The 18,679-nt window shown below is 46.8% G+C and overlaps 1 gene segment (V, D, J or C); it reads left to right on the top strand.

Annotated features, from left to right (window-relative positions):
• LOC125444340 overlaps window positions 1–18,679 on the top strand; it is a 39,496-nt gene that overhangs the window by 95 nt on the left and 20,722 nt on the right. The window contains 5 exon segments of the C gene segment in view: window positions 754–1,074; window positions 2,243–2,572; window positions 3,959–4,282; window positions 5,139–5,465; window positions 7,055–7,396. Of these exon segments, the coding sequence occupies window positions 754–1,074; window positions 2,243–2,572; window positions 3,959–4,282; window positions 5,139–5,465; window positions 7,055–7,396 (1,644 nt within the window).

The following is an 18,679-nucleotide window of genomic DNA, read 5'->3' on the forward strand; positions in this document are numbered from 1 at the left end:
GGAAGGAAGGAAGGAAGGAAGGAAGGAAGGAAGGAAGGAAGGAAGGAAGGAAGGACTGAGATATTTACATTACTTGAACTGACAGGCTGAAATTAGACCCACATGACTCATCTACAGCAAAATCTTGTAATGTGTAATTGTACTTAAAGTTCACCTAAACTGACTTTTCTATCCTTCTAAAAGAACAAAAAAGGGAAATAATAGCTCTATTGTTGTTTTATTGTATGTTATAACATCCTACATATTTCAACTGCAATACTTCAAGTAAATCTATATAATAGTCTCAGGCAATCCACACAGAACCTACAGGAACTGTCTGGCACTATTACACAGATCCCACGGAAGAAATGTATAGGCGCAATATAACAGAATAAAACTTTCTTTTTTTCATGACACCATTTTTGTTGTTGCTGTCTGTTGGTGCAGCCCTCTTCTCCTGCACTTTCCCATTGCTCCTCCCAACCAATGTAATTTCCTTAAGGTAGGGACTTTTGTACTTCATAAAACACTGTGAACTTTGTTGGAAAACAGATATAAGCTATGCAGAGAGCTATACATATAAGGAGAAAGAGAGGCAGATGTTTTGTTTGCTGATTTATTGAAGGGTTTGACTACCCAGCAAGACAGATGATAAATAGATGACAGCTGATAGATAAATGAGGAGATAGGTAGATATGAACACAATGTAATTGAAGACTGAATTCTGTCTTTTCATTTCCTTTGTTGGTTCTATCCCTTTTCTTTCTCCCACAGAGAGCCAAAAATCTCCTGCCGTCTTCCCTCTGGTTCCTTGCTGTGGCTCCACCAATGAAGAAAAACAGGGAAGCATAATCTTTGGCTGTCTGGCTACTGGATATTTTCCAGGCAACGCAGAAATCACATGGGAACCGCACGTTGCAAGTGGAATAAAGCTATTCCCACAAGTCTCCCGGGCTACACTCCAGCAGCAATACAGCATGAGCAGTCAGTTCACAGTGCCTTCTGCGGACTTTGAAAAGAACACTTATACGTGCATCGTAAAGCACCCTGCTATTACAGATCGACAGGGTCGACAAAAGCGCATCGAAAAGAGAGGTGAGGCACTGTGCATGAGATGGAAACCAAGACTGGTAATTTAAATATGCTGTGTACTCATGACAAATGCATTTGTCTTAGTGGGGTAGATGAAAAGGAGTTCCCATGGTGTTTTGAGAGGGTAAAGCCATGGTAAGGTGCCATCCCCTAAAATATCTGCATCAAGAAATGATCTTGGGAAACCACTTGCACCATCTTGAGCCTGAGAAAGGTCAGGTGGGATATAAATATTTCCCATACATGAAATAAGAGCCCCCAGAAAGCGGAGATAGCACAACAGCTGGGTCAAAAAAAGTAGGCACCATTTTGAAATGTAGTGAGCTCCTCAAACTTCTATTTCGTAACTTTCCGGTATTAATTATGAGGCTGGGGGTGACCTTTTAAAAAGAAATCCAAATCTTTGTGTCCTGACATATTGTCAAAGTAGTCGTGTTAAGCATCAGCTTGGCAGATTCAGCAATATACACATTTGGAGTGCTGTGTGGTTTCCTGGGCTGTCTGGCCGTGTTCTAGCAGCATTCTCTCCTGACGTTTCGCCTGCATCTGTGACTGGCATCTTTAGAGGATCTGATAGTAGGAATGGAAAGCAAGTGGAGTATATATATGAGGGGTCCTCTAGCTACTGCAGGAGTCTACCGCATACCATGTAGCTGTGGACAAGTCTACATAGGAACAACCAAACGCAGCGCTCAGACACGAATTAAAGAACACGAAAGGCACTGCAGACTATTTCAGATCCTCTGAAGATGCCAGCCACAGATGCAGGCGAAACGTCAGGAGAGAATGCTGCTAGAACACGGCCATACAGCCCGGAAACCACACAGCACCCCAGTGATTCCGGCCATGAAAGCCTTCGACAATACAATGTACACATTTGTTTTTACTTCTTCTAAATCACATAAATCCTGCCCGGGGTCAGAACTGCCTATATTCCATACTGCTGACAGAGCTACAATAGCAGGTATCTAATGAGCTGATAAGGCCTGAGAAGCAAAGCAGAAAAACGTAAACCCAGCATGGAGAGGAATGAGAAGAGAAAGGTTCCCACATCCCAGTCAGGAGACAGGGCAGGATCAAACAGGGGCTGGTCAAGACTGTATGCCCTTACACAAGCCCTGTTTGCATCTTCCAAGATATCAGTAAGTGGGGACTTTTCTCTCTCTTTTAGACTGTGTTGAAAGAAATCCAGAGCCCATTCAAGTTCGCCTATTAACCCCTGGCTGTGATGCGGAGAACACGGAGATCAATCTGGAACTCGTATGCATCCTTTTGGGTTCTGGCCATGGTGAAGTCGAAGTGGAGAGCCTGATCAATGGTGTCGTGGTGCGACCAAAAGTCAAGGTGATCCTCAGTGGGAAACAAGGCAGTGGTTACTCCAGCTACATCAAGCAAAACATCACCAAAAAGAGCTGGAACGAAGGAGACCGCTACACGTTCCGAGTGACTCGCCTTCCAGGCATCCGGAACATCGAACTGTACAACACCAGCAAATGCGAAGGTGAGCAGTGAGCGTTGTAAAGTCCAATTTTTGGTTGGCAATTGTAATCATACTAGAGAATCCCCCGTGGAATTAGAATACTGTTGTGAAGTTATAGAAACAACTTGTCCAGTTTGAATTGTGCAATATAAATTGAGAGTGCATTATAACTATAATCAGGATTACTCTGTTGGAACAGAACTGCAAAGTCCAGTTTTTGGTTTGTTACTGTAATCATACTAGAGAATCCCCTGTGGAATTAAAATATGTGAAGCTCTAAAAACCACTTATTCAGTTTGAATTGTGAAATATAGTTTAGGGGGGGGGGGGTTATAACCTGTTCCTGTCAAGCAATAGGGTTATTGGAATGATCACATACTGTAGAAAATAGTTTTTGCTTATCTTTGTATTATTTCTAATGCATTTTTAAAGAGTGATCCAAGTAATACCACTAAGATCTTCCAATCAATCCAATCCAAAAACCTTTATTAGGCATAAACCAGAAGTACCATACATTAAGATCTTTTGTAAGAATTTAAGAAACTTTATTTCAGTTTATCATTTCATGACATACTTACCCTTTATCGTCTCAACACAGTTCTTTGGGTAACAGTTTGATATCTCAACCAGGTTTGCATTTCATTTCAGCCTAAAGAAAGGGCACAAAGAATTGCAGATAAAGGGGCGTGACTAAGATGAAGTGGTTTTCTAGGCCATAAGCAATGTAGAGGTCCCATGAACTTTGTTTAGTCATTTAAAGCAAAATCAGGAACTGAAAAATCCAGGAAGACATAGGCCCCTTCCACACATGCAGAATAATGCACTTTCAATCCACTTTCAATCCACTTTGCAGCTGTGGATTGAAAGTGCATTATTCTGCATGTGCGGAAGGGGCCATAGTGCAGGCAAACAGGCAGAACTGGGCGCAGCTGAGAGTAAATAGCGTCAGACACAAGGGTCCTAATCAGGTGAAGAGAAAGTGGAACCAAGGGGTTTTTTTTAAGAGTCAGGGAGATACGCATCTAACATAGCATGCAACCACAGAACTAGAAACAAGAATGGCTGACCAATCTGGTCCAAAGACTTCTGGGAAATTGATGCCAACCAGACTTCACCAGACAAATCAATTCCATCTGAGCTGAGGAAAAGTAGCATGGGAGAGAGAAGGAGTAATTCCTGACTTGTATTAGCAGGATATATATCATAATTTTAAGCATGTTTTAATTCCATTTTTTTGCCATACGACCTAAACTTTGCAAGCTTCCTGAAAAGTGCATGACAATTAGTTCGATGGCTCTTACGCCAAATAAGGGTGCCTAGAGATGCGATCACATTTTTTCTCATTCGTAGAAGTCTGATCATTTAAGCACTTATTGAAGCACTCATATCTCTTGGCATCCTTCCCAGCTTGTCACAAGTCAATGCAAGCACCCACCGTCTCCATCACCAAACCATCCTACAGAGATCTGGTCGAAGGGACAGCCGCTGTCACCTGCCTTGTGGAGGGCTCCTTCCTGGGAAATATCCAGATCACCTGGACTGTGAACAGCAGGCCTAGTCCCAAGCCGCAGGCTGAAATCGTGAAGACGCAATCTGGTGGGCACACGAACGCACAAAGTAGCCACTCAGTATCACTCGAGCAATGGAAAAAGGGCACCACCTTTCAGTGCAAAGTAGCCACCATGTGCTTAGAGGAAATCACCAAAGAAGTCACCATCAAACAGGAAGCACGTGAGTATAGACTCCCAGTTTTGATACTAACACGACAAAGGAGCTTATAGTGGACTATAGAAGGAATAGCTCAGAAATTCAGCCCTTGACTATAAATGGAGATCAAGTAGAGCGGGTGGCTAGTTTTAAATTTCTGGGTGTCATGATTAAAGAGGACTTGACCTGGGGCGTACAGACTGCTGCGGTGGTTAAGAAGGCCCAGCAAAGACTGTACTATCTGAGACTTTTAAGGAAACAACTGAATGGAAAACTCCTGGTGTCCTTTTACCGCTGTGCTATAGAGAGTGTCTTAACCTACTGCATCTGTGTACGGTTCTCCAGTTGCACAGTGGCAGATAGGAAGGCGCTCCAAAGGGCGATCACTACCGCACAGAGGATTATCGGCGGTCCTCTCCCCTCCTTGGAAGAATTCTATAATTCCCGAAGCCTAAAGAAAGCCCAAAATATTCTGAGAGACCCGTCTCATCCAGCACACTCTCTTTTTGAACTGTTACCATCTGGCAGATGATACAGGTCTATAAAAACTAGGACAAAGAGGCTTAGAGACAGCTTCTACTCTAGAGCTGTGGCTATGCTAAACTCTGCGGCTTCGTGTTGATGTGTTTGAGGCTGTGTAGGGATGGGTGGAGGAAGGGGAAAGTGAGGATGGGGTATGAGTCTGAAATTGTGTGCATCGAGGAATGCTGCTGTAAATTTCGTTGTGCGTGCACAATGATAACAAAATGCTTATGCTTATTGTGCTAGCAGGATGCCCTCCTAGCAAAGTCTTTCTACCTTTCTATCTAGCCCTTCTTTCAACCTTTGAAGCAATCCTAATTCCAATTTATATTAATAATGATCTCGACTTGACTTTCAGATATAACAACCGCCACACCTATCGTCACCATCTCCCATACCTGCCGTGAAGAATCTTCCAACAGCACCATTGGCCAGATTCTTGTGTGTGATGTGAGTGGTTTTTCCCCAATGGAAATCAGCATCTCTTGGAAGAAGAACAGCACACTTCTGAACTCATCTCTGTATGACAATGGGCCAGTGGTGCCTTCTGGGATTGGTTACGTCACTTACAGCATCCTGAAGATTGGCAGGAGTGAAGGAGGGAATGGGAGAGACGTCTACACCTGTGTGGTCCACCATTCCTCTTCTCCCAAGCCAATCACTGCTGACAAAATGGTATCCTCTGGTAAGTGGATATTCCAAGGGTGGCAGTAGGGGGGTCGGGAAACCAGTTAGATTAGAAGAGGAACAAGAAGAAGAGTTTGGATTTATACCCTGCTTTCTCAGAGAGGTTTACAAGCTCCTTTCCCTTCCTCTCCCCCACAACAGACATTTTGTGAGGTAGGTGGAGCTGAAAGAGTTCTGAAGAACTATGACTAGCCCAAGATCACCCAGCAGCAGGCTTTGTGTGTAGAAGCGGATAAACAAATCCACTTCACCAGTTAAGAGTCCACCTCTTATTTGGAGTGGGGAATCAAACCCAGTTCTCCATGCGGACGGTCCCAGCGTCGTGGGGTCGGCGTGGTTTACGCCGACCCAACCCCTTCCGCCTCCGTGCGGAAGGGGCCGTAGCCTCCAACAGAAAACCTGTTCTTGACTTCCTCAAAACTGATGTTGGTGGACTGACAAATGAAAGGAAGTCATCAAGCCTTTGTTTCCTGAACATAGCACCCAGGGGGACAAGAGGGTCGATCCAAGGAAGGCTGTGATTTGCCATAGAGATGATGACACCTAAATATATTGGTGAGCCAGCATGGTACAGTGGTTACGAGCAGGTGGACTCTAAACTGGAGAACTGGATTTGATTCTCCACTCCTCCAAACGAGCAGTGAACTCTAATCTGGTGAACCGGGTTTGCTCCTCCACATGAAGCCCGCTGGGTGATCTTGGGCCAGTCACAGTTCTCACAGAACTTTCTCAGCCCTGCTTACCTCACAGGTATCTGTTGTGGGGAGAGGAAGGGAAGGAGTTTATAAGCCACTTACGGCAAGAACATCAGGGTATAAATCCAAACTCTTCTCTTATTTTTCTTTGTTGAAGCATGTGCAAAATATATAGTTAGCTCGAATCACCAGCAGAGTATCGGCAGCCAATGAATCCCACGTTCTCGTTTGCTATGGAATGGAGCATTGTTCTCAACTGTGCCTTTATTGCCATAGAATTCATCAGCTGTGTCTAACAGTTTAGTTAAATATCCCACCAAGTATCAAAAGCAACGTTTAAAGTAAAAAATGTACAAAAAATGCTCACAGCTCCAACAATTTATTTCTGCTTTGCATCCTTAAGCTGTACAAAGTGAGAAGAATGGCTGAATACATACTATTCTTGTGTTGAAGCATGTGTGTGTGTTTGTGTATATGTATATGTGACTATATATACACACACAGACACACATATTGTGTGCTACTGATACTCTGCTAGTGCTTCATGCTATATATATATGTGTGTGTGTGTCTGTCTATCTGTCTATCTGTCTGTCTATCTGTCTATCTGTCTATCTGTCTCTCTCTCTCTCTCTCTCTCTCTCTTAATCTCTCTCTCTCTCTCTCTCTCTTAATCTCTCTCTCTCTCTTAATCTCTCTCTCTCTCTTAATCTCTCTCTCTCTCTTAATCTATCTATCTATCTTAATCTATCTTTATCTAATCTAATCTAATCTAATCTAATCTAATCTATCGCATGAAGCACTAGCAGAGTATCAGTAGCCAATGAATTCCACGTTCTCGTTTTCTATGGAATGGAACATTGTTCTCATCTCTGCCTTTATTGCTCTTCAGGTTGTGAAGGTCCAAATGCGCAAATTCATGTGGAGACCATCCCACCATCTTTCGACGATATTTACCAGACCAAGTCGGCCAAGCTGACCTGCAGAATCTCCAACGTGCCCTTTGCTGAGGATCTCGGCGAGCTGAATGTCACCTGGACACGAGAGCGTGACAGCACACCATTGGAGACCATAACTGGTCAGCCTAAAGAACAAGAAAACAGAGAACTTGCATTTGTGGATGCAACCGCCACCGTTTGCCTAGAGGAATGGGAGAGTGGGGATAACTACCTGTGCAAAGTTAGACATCCCCAACTTGCTAGCATTGAAACGAAATCTTTGAAGAAACAGAACGGTAGGTGACTATTTTATATCATCCCACAAAATTGTTAAAAGGACACCCCCACCACCGAGTGAGATGGTGTTCTGTGTGCCCTTTGAGACTGGTAGACTCCAGACTTAGAATTAGAAGAAAAGAAGGAAAGAAGAAGAATATTAATATGAGTTTCGAAGTCATAAATAAGGAATATAAGTTCCCCACCCCATAAGTGGCAGGGCTCTCGGGATTTGTAGTTCCGGAACATTGGGGGGGCCATAGTTTGAAGACCCCTGGTCTATAGTCATCCTGTGTTTGGGTGGAGCTGATTAGTCACTGTCTTGACTCTAGTGTTTTTTTAACACTGGTAGCCAAGTTTTGTTCATTTTCATGGTTTCTTCCTTTCTGTTGAAATTGTCCATGTGCTTGTGAATGTGGCCACACAGCCCAGAAACCACACAGTATCCCTATTACAAAATAGGTTGCATCATATTTTTTTTAGTGGTGTAAAAGAGATACCTACTTTTAAGCTTCTGCAGGATTCTTGTCTCAGTTGCGGGAAGAAGGGAAGGGATAGTCACTTTGCATTTAAAGGTCTCTCCACTGTTCCACTCTTCAGGGCACACGGCAGCTGTGGCGTCAACAAATACCAGCTCATTTTTGTCTTGAGCCGTCGCCTGTCCAATTTTGGTTTCTAGCTCTTTGTTGTCACGTTCTCGTGTCCAGATGACATCCAGTTCTTTAGGGACCTGATCATAGGGAATATTGGAGATTCTGCAAGTCAGCTTTTATTGATTTGGCTAAGTAAATATCGGTGTGAAGGTTACGGGATGGCCCCCTAATTGCAAATTTTCATTTCAGAACCAGGACCTAAGAAGCAATGAAGAGGGAAGAACGTTCAATTTCTCCATAAACCACAACGTCTTTGGTATTCAAATTAGGTATTTGAAGCATCAGCTCTAATGTTAAAATGGACCCTGAGTCAGTAGCGTAGCGCCAATGCGGCTGGGTCGGTTGTGATGCCCCGGGAAACCGCCTGTGTGTGGGGCGTGGCTGGGGTGTGACCGGGGCGTGGCATTCCAGGGCGTGGTGTGGCATGGGCATGGCAGGGGTGAAGGATGTAGGCATGCCCTGGGCGCAGTCCCCCTTCGCTCCCTACCCTGACTATATGGATAGAAAAGAGAATTTCATTTGGTCATTCTGCACAAAAACTGGAAGCATCGTTCACATCATGAGGAAAGGATAATTTTGCACAGCGTCTTTCGTCTAGGGACGCCAAGTCAGCGTACATAGAGTTTCTAATTTATTTCACGTCCCTCATTTATACCCCACTTTCCTTCACAATGAGGACCAAAGTGGCTTAACAACGTTCCCGTCTGTTTTGAACTGATTTGATAGGGACTCTGGAGTTCTGACGTAACTGGGTGCATTTGGAACTTTTCAACTTACCGAGGTCACAAACAAGAGGTTTGCTGATGTTCTTGGTGCTGGTGAAATTCTCGCTCTGCACTTCTCGGCGATGGGAGAAGCGCCTTTCTTCGAAAGGACACCCAGTCCCCGGCCATGGTAGACTACGAGCTTCGCTACAGACGATGCTGTAGCTTGATACGCACTCCATCACAGCTGGCCCAGTGGTGGCGAAGCCAGAGTTGAGCACGTGCCCATTCTTCTGCCACTGGACGGTAGCTCTTGCAGTGCGCAAATTAACCGCCATGCAGACAATGGTGGCGTTTGGATTGGAGTTCTCAAAATCTTCTAGGCGTGGGGCACGGATGATCATCTCAGGCTGAAGGCAGGAAGCTGAAGGATGAAAGACAATAGCAAAAGGAAACAAAATTTATTATTATTAGAAGAAGAGGAGTTTGGATTTATATCCCCCTTTCTCTCCTGCAGGAGACTCAAAGGGGCTGACAATCTCCTTGCCCTTTCCCCCTCACAACAAACACCCTGTGAGGTAGGTGGGGCTGAGAGAGCTCTGAGAAGCTGTGACTAGCCCAAGGTCACCCAGCTGGCGTGTGTGGGAGTGTACAGGCTAATCTGAATTCCCCAGATAAGCCTTCACAGCTCAGGCGGCAGAGCTGGGAATCAAACCCGGTTCCTCCAGATTAGATACACGAGCTCTTAACCTCCTATGCCACTGCTGCAGTAATGGGGGGAGGGAGAAAAGGGGGGGGGAAGTATTGTTTGAAAATGTATGAAGAAGGAAATTACTATAAACTGTAAAATTCAAATGATACAATAAAAATGTAAATAAAAAATATTTAATATAATCATAAAAATAAGAAATCAATCAGAATGGGCTGTCATGGCAGCTTTGGGGACTCTGGAGAGTTCTGATATCTTTGGGACTTTTTCTTTTCCAGAGCTGTTTCATGGCGTTTCGGTTCATGGGGCGGTACCCCTGGTCGAATAGGAGGAATCAAACAAGTTAACTTACTCGGACGAATGACTTCTATGACTCCAGTTCCATTGGTGTTGTTAGCCCGGCAATAGAATGGCTGGAAGTTCCACCAGTCATGGGCAGAGATGACCACCTGTGAGCTGGAGCTGAAAGTCCCCACTGGGTTGAAAACGGAAGGGAACTGCTTGATGGAATCCGGGTTGATGCTGACGTTCTGATGGTCCCAGGTGAAACTGATCACAGGAGGCACAACGTCTTTTGCCAGGCACCCGATGGCGACAAGCCCGCTGCTTGGGATGCTCTCAGGGCGTAAAATGAGGGGGAAAAGAGAAGGGGGACCTGGAGAAACTGGGCAAGAAGAACAAGAAAACACAAGGATGGAAAGTTTTAGAACATTGGTTAAGAACATAAGAACATAAGAACTAGCCTGCTGGAGCCCATCTAGTCCAGCTCTCTGCTACTCGCAGTGGCCCACCAGGTGCCTTTGGGAGCTCACATGCAGGATGTGAAAGCAATGGCCTTCTGCTGCTGCTACTACTTCCGAGCACCTGGTCTGCTAAGGCATTTGCAATATTCCCTTACTGTATTGGTCTGGAAGCCCTTCTTCATTCTGTCACAAGCCAAAATGTCCAGAATTTGAACCTTACCTGTAGTTGCTCATTAAGGTCTCAGATTCAAATTCATAAGAACATAAGAACTAGCCTGCTGGATCAGACCAGAGTCCATCTAGTCCAGCACTCTGCTACTCACAGTGGTCCACCAGGTGCCTTTGGGAGCTCACATGCAGGATGTGAAAGCAATGGCCTTCTGCGGCTGCGGCTGCTCCCGAGCACCTGGTCTGTTAAGGCATTTGCAATCTGAGATCAAGGAGGATCAAGATGGGTAGCCATAGATCAACTTCTCCTCCATAAATCTGTCCAAGCCCTTTTTAAAGCTATCCAGGTTAGTGGCCATCACCACCTCCTACGGCAGCATATTCCAAACACCAACCACACGTTGTGTGAAGAAATGTTTCCTTTTATTAGTCCTAATTCTTCCCCCCAGCATTTTCAATGAATGCCCCCTGGTTCTCAACCTTCCTAAAGCCGCAGCCCTTTAATACAGTTCCTCATGTTGTGGTGACTCCCCAACCCTAACATTTATCCATTTGACAGATGGAGAACACTGGTGCAGAGAGTCTTTAGGCTTACCTTCTGTGAAAGTGGATTCGCTTCGATCTCCAAAGGGGTCCCGGACCCCCAGGTTGAGAACACTACTCTTTTAGAAGGATTGCAACCGTTTGGCCTTGATTGATTAGCCAAAAAAAGAAAGGGAACCAGGGCCTTGTTGCAAAAAAGGAAAGACAGTAATTATTCATCATTTGGATTGGTCTTGTTTATAAGATGGGTGACTCTACTGCTGCATGATCAGATGAGGCCCTCAGATGCAGATGTGTATTTTAGTTCTTGGAGCTGCTTAACATCACGCTAGGGGGTGAAAGGTGTATTGGAACCAGAAGCCATTGGGGTCATGCCCTGATAGGGTCCCGTTTCAAAATGAAAGCGTTTCAGAGGGGAGATCTTCCCATGGGACTTCGGGAACCAGTGCTCAGTGGGGTTGAGGAGAAGTTGGTAGGTTGGAGGAAGTGGGCCATAGAAAACATATTCCTCCATTTCTGACACCTTCTGTTTTCGGATGGAACAGGATGACCAAGAATCGATACGCATGAGTGACAGTTAAAAACCAGTGCTTTATCATTCATTCCTGAAACCTCAAATGTGTAAATGCCGGCTGAGTGAGGAAGAGTTTAGACCTTGAGCAAGTGTTACTAGCATGTGGGGGACCCCAGAGTCTCTCTGGCACCTCTTTAGCTTATCTCTAACCCAGCATGCATTACTGAGCTAAAAAAACCATCTAGATCAGGGGTAGGGAACCTTTAACACTCAAAGAGCCATTTGGACCCGTTTTCCACGGGAAAAGAAAACACTTGGAGCCGCAAATAATTTTTGACATTTAAAATAAAGATAACACTGTATATATTGGGGGTTTTTACCTTTTACTCCACTCATTCTGAGAAGCGCATGGATGCACCCGCCCTGCTGCCTGCAGGGTGGCAAGGATGGGGCCAGCGGCTCGGCCTTGCCGGCCGCCAGGAAAGCGCCTGCCTCGCTCGAACAAGGTGGGTGAGAGGGGAAGCCCGCGGCACGGCCCAGCCGGCTGCGGGCAAGGATGAAGCCCGCAGCTTGGCTCGTGGAGCCACAATGCAAGGGCAGAAGAACCGCATGCGGCTCTCGAGCCGCAGGTTCCCTACCCCTGATCTAGATCTATCATGCTTTGAAATGTGTTCTGTCCACCACTGAGAAACACTGAGCAGCCAGAGTCTCTCTGAAGGGCAGAACTTTGCTGGAGCTGGATAGGATATTTCTTTATTGAGCAGTATTATTGGGGGGGGGGAAATCACCTTCCCCCCCCCCCACAACAAACATCCTGCGAGATGGGTGGGGCTGAGAGAGCTCAGAAGAACTGTGACTAGCCCAAGGTCACCCAGCTGGCGTGTGTTGAAGTACACAAGCTAATCTGGTTCCCCAGATAAGCCTCCACAGCTCAAATGGCAGAGCAGGGGAATCAAACCCGGTTCCTCCAGATTAGAGTGCACCTGAACCTGCCCTTAACCACTACGCCACTGCTGCTCCTGAGATCTTTGCGCTTCCCAGGCACCACTTCCATATCTCTAGGGGTTTCCCAAACTGGACCTGACAATCCAATCCCCCACCCCCACCCCCCACCCCCACCCCCCATGTAGGCTGGAGGGACCTGGAAATTTTAACTGGGAGGCATGCAGACTCCCAAGAGAAACCCTTCTCTTAAATTCGGGAAAGGCCTGCACTCAGCAGTAGTGTGCAGGCCTTTAAATTAAGCTCTGGGAATGCACTAGGCCAGTGATGGCAAACCTTTTCGAGACCGAGTGCCCAAACTGCCACCCAAAACCCAGTTATCCATTCATAAGTGCCTAACCTGAAAACTCCAGGTTTTAGCTTAGAAAAAAACAGTTGACTCCAAGGCACGACATCGTCGAGAGTAAGCTTGTTGGTAGTCGAGTGGTTTTGTTTTGAAGCAACCGTGCTAACGCTTTGAATGGGTGAATCGCAACTCTAGGAGGGTTTAGAAGCAAGCCCCATTGCCAGCAACCGAGCTTAATCCCAGGTAAAGGATCGTGCTTTAGTTCTTCCCATGAAAATCAGTGGGGTTTAACAGCACTTAACAGGGTTACCTACACGCTGCGCCCAGTATCTAGGCCAGTCTAGATATGTGTGAGGGGGGGGGCAATTTTCCACCCCCCCCCTGACGGTCCCTTGTGGGTGGCTGGCCAGGCTCCCTCAGAGAGGGCTCTGAGTGCCACCTCGGCCCTAGGCTGTCTAGCATGGTCTGGAATGGGACGGGCTATACCCTGGAAATGTTGGAAGCCACCACAGAGGCTCTGCCTGGAAGCCCGTGGTCAACTTGGATATATGCACAGCTCTGAGAATCCAGCTTTGGGAATCCAGGCTATGGGGAAGCAACTAGTTCTTCTGATGGCTATCTCTTTGCTGGGAGAGGCTTCCATAGCTCCCTACCAGTCTATGAGCTGGGAAAGCAGGTGGTATAACTAGCTTTCCACCAGTCAGGTCGGGGAAGCTGAGAGCCTTCTCGGAGCTTTCTCCATCATCCTCCAAGCCAAACCTCAACAGAAATCTATCCAATTGTTCCCCATTTGAGCAGCTGGCCTTGAAGAAGAAGAAGAAGAAGAAGAGGAGGAGGAGGAGGAGGAGGAGGAGGAGTTTGGATTTATATCCCCCCTTTCTCTCCTGCAGGAGACTCAAAGGGGCTGACAATCTCCTTGCCCTTCCCCCCTCACAACAAACACCCCGTGAGGTGGGTGGGGCTGAGAGAGCTCCGAGAAGCTGTGACTAGCCCAAGGTCACCCAGCTGGCGTGTGTCGGAGTGTACAGGCTAATCTGAATTCCCCAGATAAGCCTCCACAGCTGAGGCGGCAGAGCTGGGAATCAAACCCAGTTCCTCCAGATTAGATACACGAGCTCTTAACCTCCGAAGCCACTGCTGCTCCTTTGCTCACAAATAAGAGGACTGAAGGGGTTGGCCAGGTGATTTCCTTATCATCCTTTCATAAGGGATCCTTTGATCCTTGGGAGGTTTTTAAGCAGGGGCTAGGTAGCCATCTGACAGCCATGCTGATACTGTGAACTTAGACAGAGGGAGTCTGTGCTCGGCTGTTGGGACCCTTTCTTAAAAGCCCAGGTGATGCCCATCGCCACTTTGGGGTCAGGAAGGAAGGCCAAATTGGCCAGGGATCCTGGAGGGTTTTTGCCTTTCTCTGGGGGAGCGGCGGAGAAAGAAAGGTAGTACAGGGGGTTTGTGCTAAATGACCCTTAAGGTCCCTTCTAGTCAACATTTCCTGTACACCATGCAGCCACTGTATCGGTGCCCAGCAGATACATAAGAACACAAGAAAGAGCCTGCTGGATCAGACCAGAGTCCATCTAGTCCAGCTATCTGCTACTCGCAGTGGCCCACCAGGTGCCTTTGGGAGCTCACGTGCAGGAGGTGAAAGCAATGGCCTGCTGCTGCTGCTGCTCTTGAGCACCTGGTCTGCTAAGGCGTTTGCAATCTGAGATCAAGGCAGATCAAGACTGGTAGCCATAGATCGACTTCTCCTCCATAAGTCTATCCAAGCCCTTTTTAAAGCCATCCAGGTTAGTGGCCATCACTACCTCCTGTGGCAGGCAGCTTATAATTCCAAACACCAATCACACGTTGCGTGAAGAAGTGTTTCCTTTTATTAGTCCTAATTCTTCCCCCCAGCATTTTCAATGAATGCCCCCTGGTTCTAGTATTGTGAGAAAGAGAGAAAAATTTCTCTCTGTCAACATCTTCAACCCCATGCATAATTTTATAGACTTCAATCCTATCTCCCCTCAGACGTCTCCTCTCCAAACTAAAGAGTCCCAAACGCTGCAGCCTCTCCTCATAAGGAAGGTGCTCCAATCCTTCAATCATCCTCGTTGCCCTTCTCTGCACTTTTTCTATCTCTTCGATATCCTTTTTGAGATGTGGCGACCAGATCGGTGCCCAGCAGATACATAAGAACACAAGAAAGAGCCTGCTGGATCAGACCAGAGTCCATCTAGTCCAGCACTCTGCTACTCGCAGTGGCCCACCAGGTGCCTTTGGGGGCTCCTATGCAGAATGTGAAAGCAATGGCCTTCTGCTGCTGCTGCTGCTGCTCCCAAGCACCTGGTCTGCTAAGGCAGGTAAGGGGCTACCTGGCAGGGGAACTCTCCCAGGCAGCCCAGTTCTGTGCAGGGACAATTGAGAGGGACTATTGCTTCCAGCTGTATGCTTCCAAAAATGTGTAGCTCAGCAGGTAGCCCTCCAGCTCCTTTCCAACTGAGCATCAGGTTTTCCAGAGCCTTGGTATGCTCCCTTGCCGCTTGGGCATGACTACCATAAATGTAAAACTGCTGGGGATTTGGAAGGCTTCCAAAACTCCCAGCTCACCTCATCAGGTTTCTCAGAAATGGGCTCTGCTCTCCATGTTTGCCAACGCTTGGCTCAACTTGGAGACAAATGATTATTTGACGCTGAGCTTTCAGAGGGGTTATGGTGGCGAACTCTGCTCCCAAAGCTGCTATCGACTAGCTGCTTGTATCTTTCTCCGGTGAGAAGCACCTAAGCCGTGATCCTACATCAGTGGTGGCGAACCTATGGCACGGGTGCCAGAGGTGGCACTCAGAGCCCTCTCTGTGGGCATGCGCAAACAGAGGGCCCTCCACACACATCTAGGCTGGCATCGGCCGCTGGGCTCGATTATTAGCATTAAGCTCAAGACCTCGTTTTGGGGAAGCAGTGTAGGTAACCCTGTTAAGCACTGTTAAACCCCACTGATTTTCATGCGAAGAACTTAAGCGTGATCCTTTACCTGGGAGTAAGCTCGGTTGCTGGCAATGGGGCTTGCTTCTGAGTAAACCCTCCTAGGATCGTGATTCACCTGTTGGAAGAGTTGCACAGTTGCTTCAAAGCAAAGCCACCGACTACCACCAAGCTTACTCCCGAGTAACGCACGCCTCGGAGTCAACCGTTTTTTCTAAACGAAAACCTCAGTATTCAGGTTAAATTGCGGTGTTGGCACTTTGCGATAAATAAGTGGGTTTTGGGTTGCAATTTGGGCACTCGGACTCAAAAAGGTTCGCTATCACTGTCCTACATGATCTAAAATAACAGCTTCCCCTTATTTATTGTTCCGCTTCTTGCTCGCTTCCCTGAGTTAGTCAGCTGGGTGAATCTCAGTTGAGCACTGGAGTTCAGGGAAACTGCTTTCAGGGTAGCTTGTGGTAAAATGTTGGACAGCTCAGCTTTCTCCAACTCTCCGAGCCTCTAATAAGACAGGATTTTCAGCAGGGAGTCAACAGCAAGCCAGCTTCGGCTGGAAGGCTCGAATCCAGAATGAGAAACTGTAATGCAAATGGAAATACAAGTCTCTTGGGCCAAACCTATTAGCATCCCCTTTTGTTCTGCACAAGACACCTGCTAAAGCCCTTTCCCTTCCATCTTCTCTGCTTCTATCTTTGCAAGGTACAAGAAACAGAACGAAACCCCATTTTACTCACCAACCCAGAGGCTGCGGCTGACTGGGGAAATCGGGCCTCTGCTGCCGACCCACAGCCCGCGGCTATTCTAATGGGGCCTCCAGAGTTTTCCCCTAATTACATTTTCAAAAATGGCTCTTAGAAAAACAAGGTTGCACTAGCGACACCCTTATTACCGGCAGGAAGGTCTGAGTGATTTGACTGAGGTTTTGGAGGGGCTATAATTGAACTTCGAGGGACCACAGGAATCTTTTCCCCAAACTGGACTTCCTCTTTTCCCCCTGTTGTTTATCTTGTCTTGTTGACTTCATTTCAAAATCAACAAGTTCAATTTCTGAAACAGGAAGACCAAGGACAGTGGCCCTTGGATTGCTAGTGTTGGCAAGAATATATTCAAACTCCCATCGTTTGATTTATGGTCTGGTTTTTTAAAATTACACTTAATTATTAAAATATAGCCACACATGATGCCATAGAAGAAGAAGAAGAAGAGTTTGGATTTATATCCCCCCTTTCTCTCCTGCAGGAGACTCAAAGGGGCTGACAATCTCCTTGCCCTTCCCCCCTCACAACAAACACCCTGTGAGGCGGGTGTGGCTGAGAGAGCTCCGAGAAGCAGTGACTAGCCCAAGGTCACCCAGCTGGCGTGTGTGGGAGTGTACAGACTAATCTGAATTTCCCAGATAAGCCTCCACAGCTCAGGCGGCAGAGCTGTGAATCAAACCCAGTTCCTCCAGATTAGATACACGAGCTCTTAACCTCCTACGCCACTGCTGCTGAATGTACCCAAGCATTCCGAGGCTAATTTGGTTTGGGAACATGGTTCAGGTGAAGTGGTTTCAACCTTCCCTCCCAAATGGTTTTCATGAGCTTAAACAGCCATAGGACACTGGCTGCATCCTTTGGGGGGGGGGGGGGGTCCATGTGCTGCGGTCAGTCTATGCCAGTGGTGGCGAACCTATTGCACGGGTGCCAGAGGTGGCACTCAGAGCCCTCTCTGTGAGCACGCACAAACAGAGTCCCCCACATCTAGGTTGGCCTGGGCCGCTGGGCTCGATTATTAGCATTAAACCTAATTTTGGGGAAGCAGTGTAGGTAACCCTGTTAAGCACTGTTAAACCCCACTGATTTTCATGTGAAGAACTTAAGCGTGATCCTTTACTTGGGAGTAAGCTCGGCTGCTGGCAATGGGGCCTGCTTCTGAGTAAACCCTCCTAGGGTCGTGATTCACCCGTTGGAAGAGTTGCATGGTTGCTTCAAAGCAAAGCCACTGACTACCACCAAGCTTACTACCGAGTAACGCACGCCTCCGAGCCAACCGTTTTTTCTAAACGAAAACCTCAGTATTCAGGTTAAATTGCCGTGTTGTCACTTTGCGATAAATAAGTGGGTTTTGGGTTGCAATTTGGGCAGTCAGTCTCGAAAAGGTTCCCCATCACCGGTCTACGTGGAGCCCAAAGTGAGGCAAATGTTCCCCATGGGAGGGAGACCACAGATTTTTTCCCGTTTGATAATTTCCTTATTCTTAAAAGAAATCTCCCTCCTTAAAAGTGAAAGCTTTCAAATCAAAATCAGAAGCCATATTTTCATAACCAACAACAGTTCTGAGTCTAGCTAGCCTCAGAATTATCTTGTTTACACTTAGGGTGGCTGAAGGATGCTTGTATCGTGGTTGTTAAAGCGTAGGAGGTTAAGTGGCGTAGGAGGTTAAGAGCTCGTGTATCTAATCTGGAGGAACCGGGTTTGATTCCCAGCTCTGCCGCCTGAACTGTGGAGGCTTATCTGGGGACTTCAGATTAGCCTGTACACTCCCACACACGCCAGCTGGGTGACCTTGGGCTAGTCACAGCTTCTCGGAGCTCTCTCAGCCCCACCCACCTCACAGGGTGTTTGTTGTGAGGGGGGAAGGGCAATGAGATTGTAAGCCCCTTTGAGCCTCCTGCAGGAGAGAAAGGGGGGGGATATAAATCCAAACTCCTCCTCCTCCTCTTCTTCTTCTTCTTCTTCTTCTTCTTCTTCTTCTTCTTCTTCTTCTTCTTCTTCTTCTTCTTCTTCTTCTTCTTCTTCTTCTTCTTCTTCTTCTTCTTCTTCTTCTTCTTCTTCTTCTTCTTCTTCTTCTTCTTCTTCATAACCAACAAAAGTTCTAAGTCTAGCTAGCCTCAGAATTATCTTGTTTACACTTAGGGTAGCTGAAGGATGCTTGTATCGTGGGTGCTATAGCTTAAAGTGTGAGGGCAATTTTGAAGGTCTACCAGAAAGAATGCTTGGTTGACAGAAAGGTTAGAGTGGCCACAGAGG

Source organism: Sphaerodactylus townsendi, linkage group LG15 (genome assembly GCF_021028975.2).
Source record: "Sphaerodactylus townsendi isolate TG3544 linkage group LG15, MPM_Stown_v2.3, whole genome shotgun sequence".
In the NCBI taxonomy this organism is placed as follows: Eukaryota; Metazoa; Chordata; class Lepidosauria; order Squamata; family Sphaerodactylidae; genus Sphaerodactylus; species Sphaerodactylus townsendi.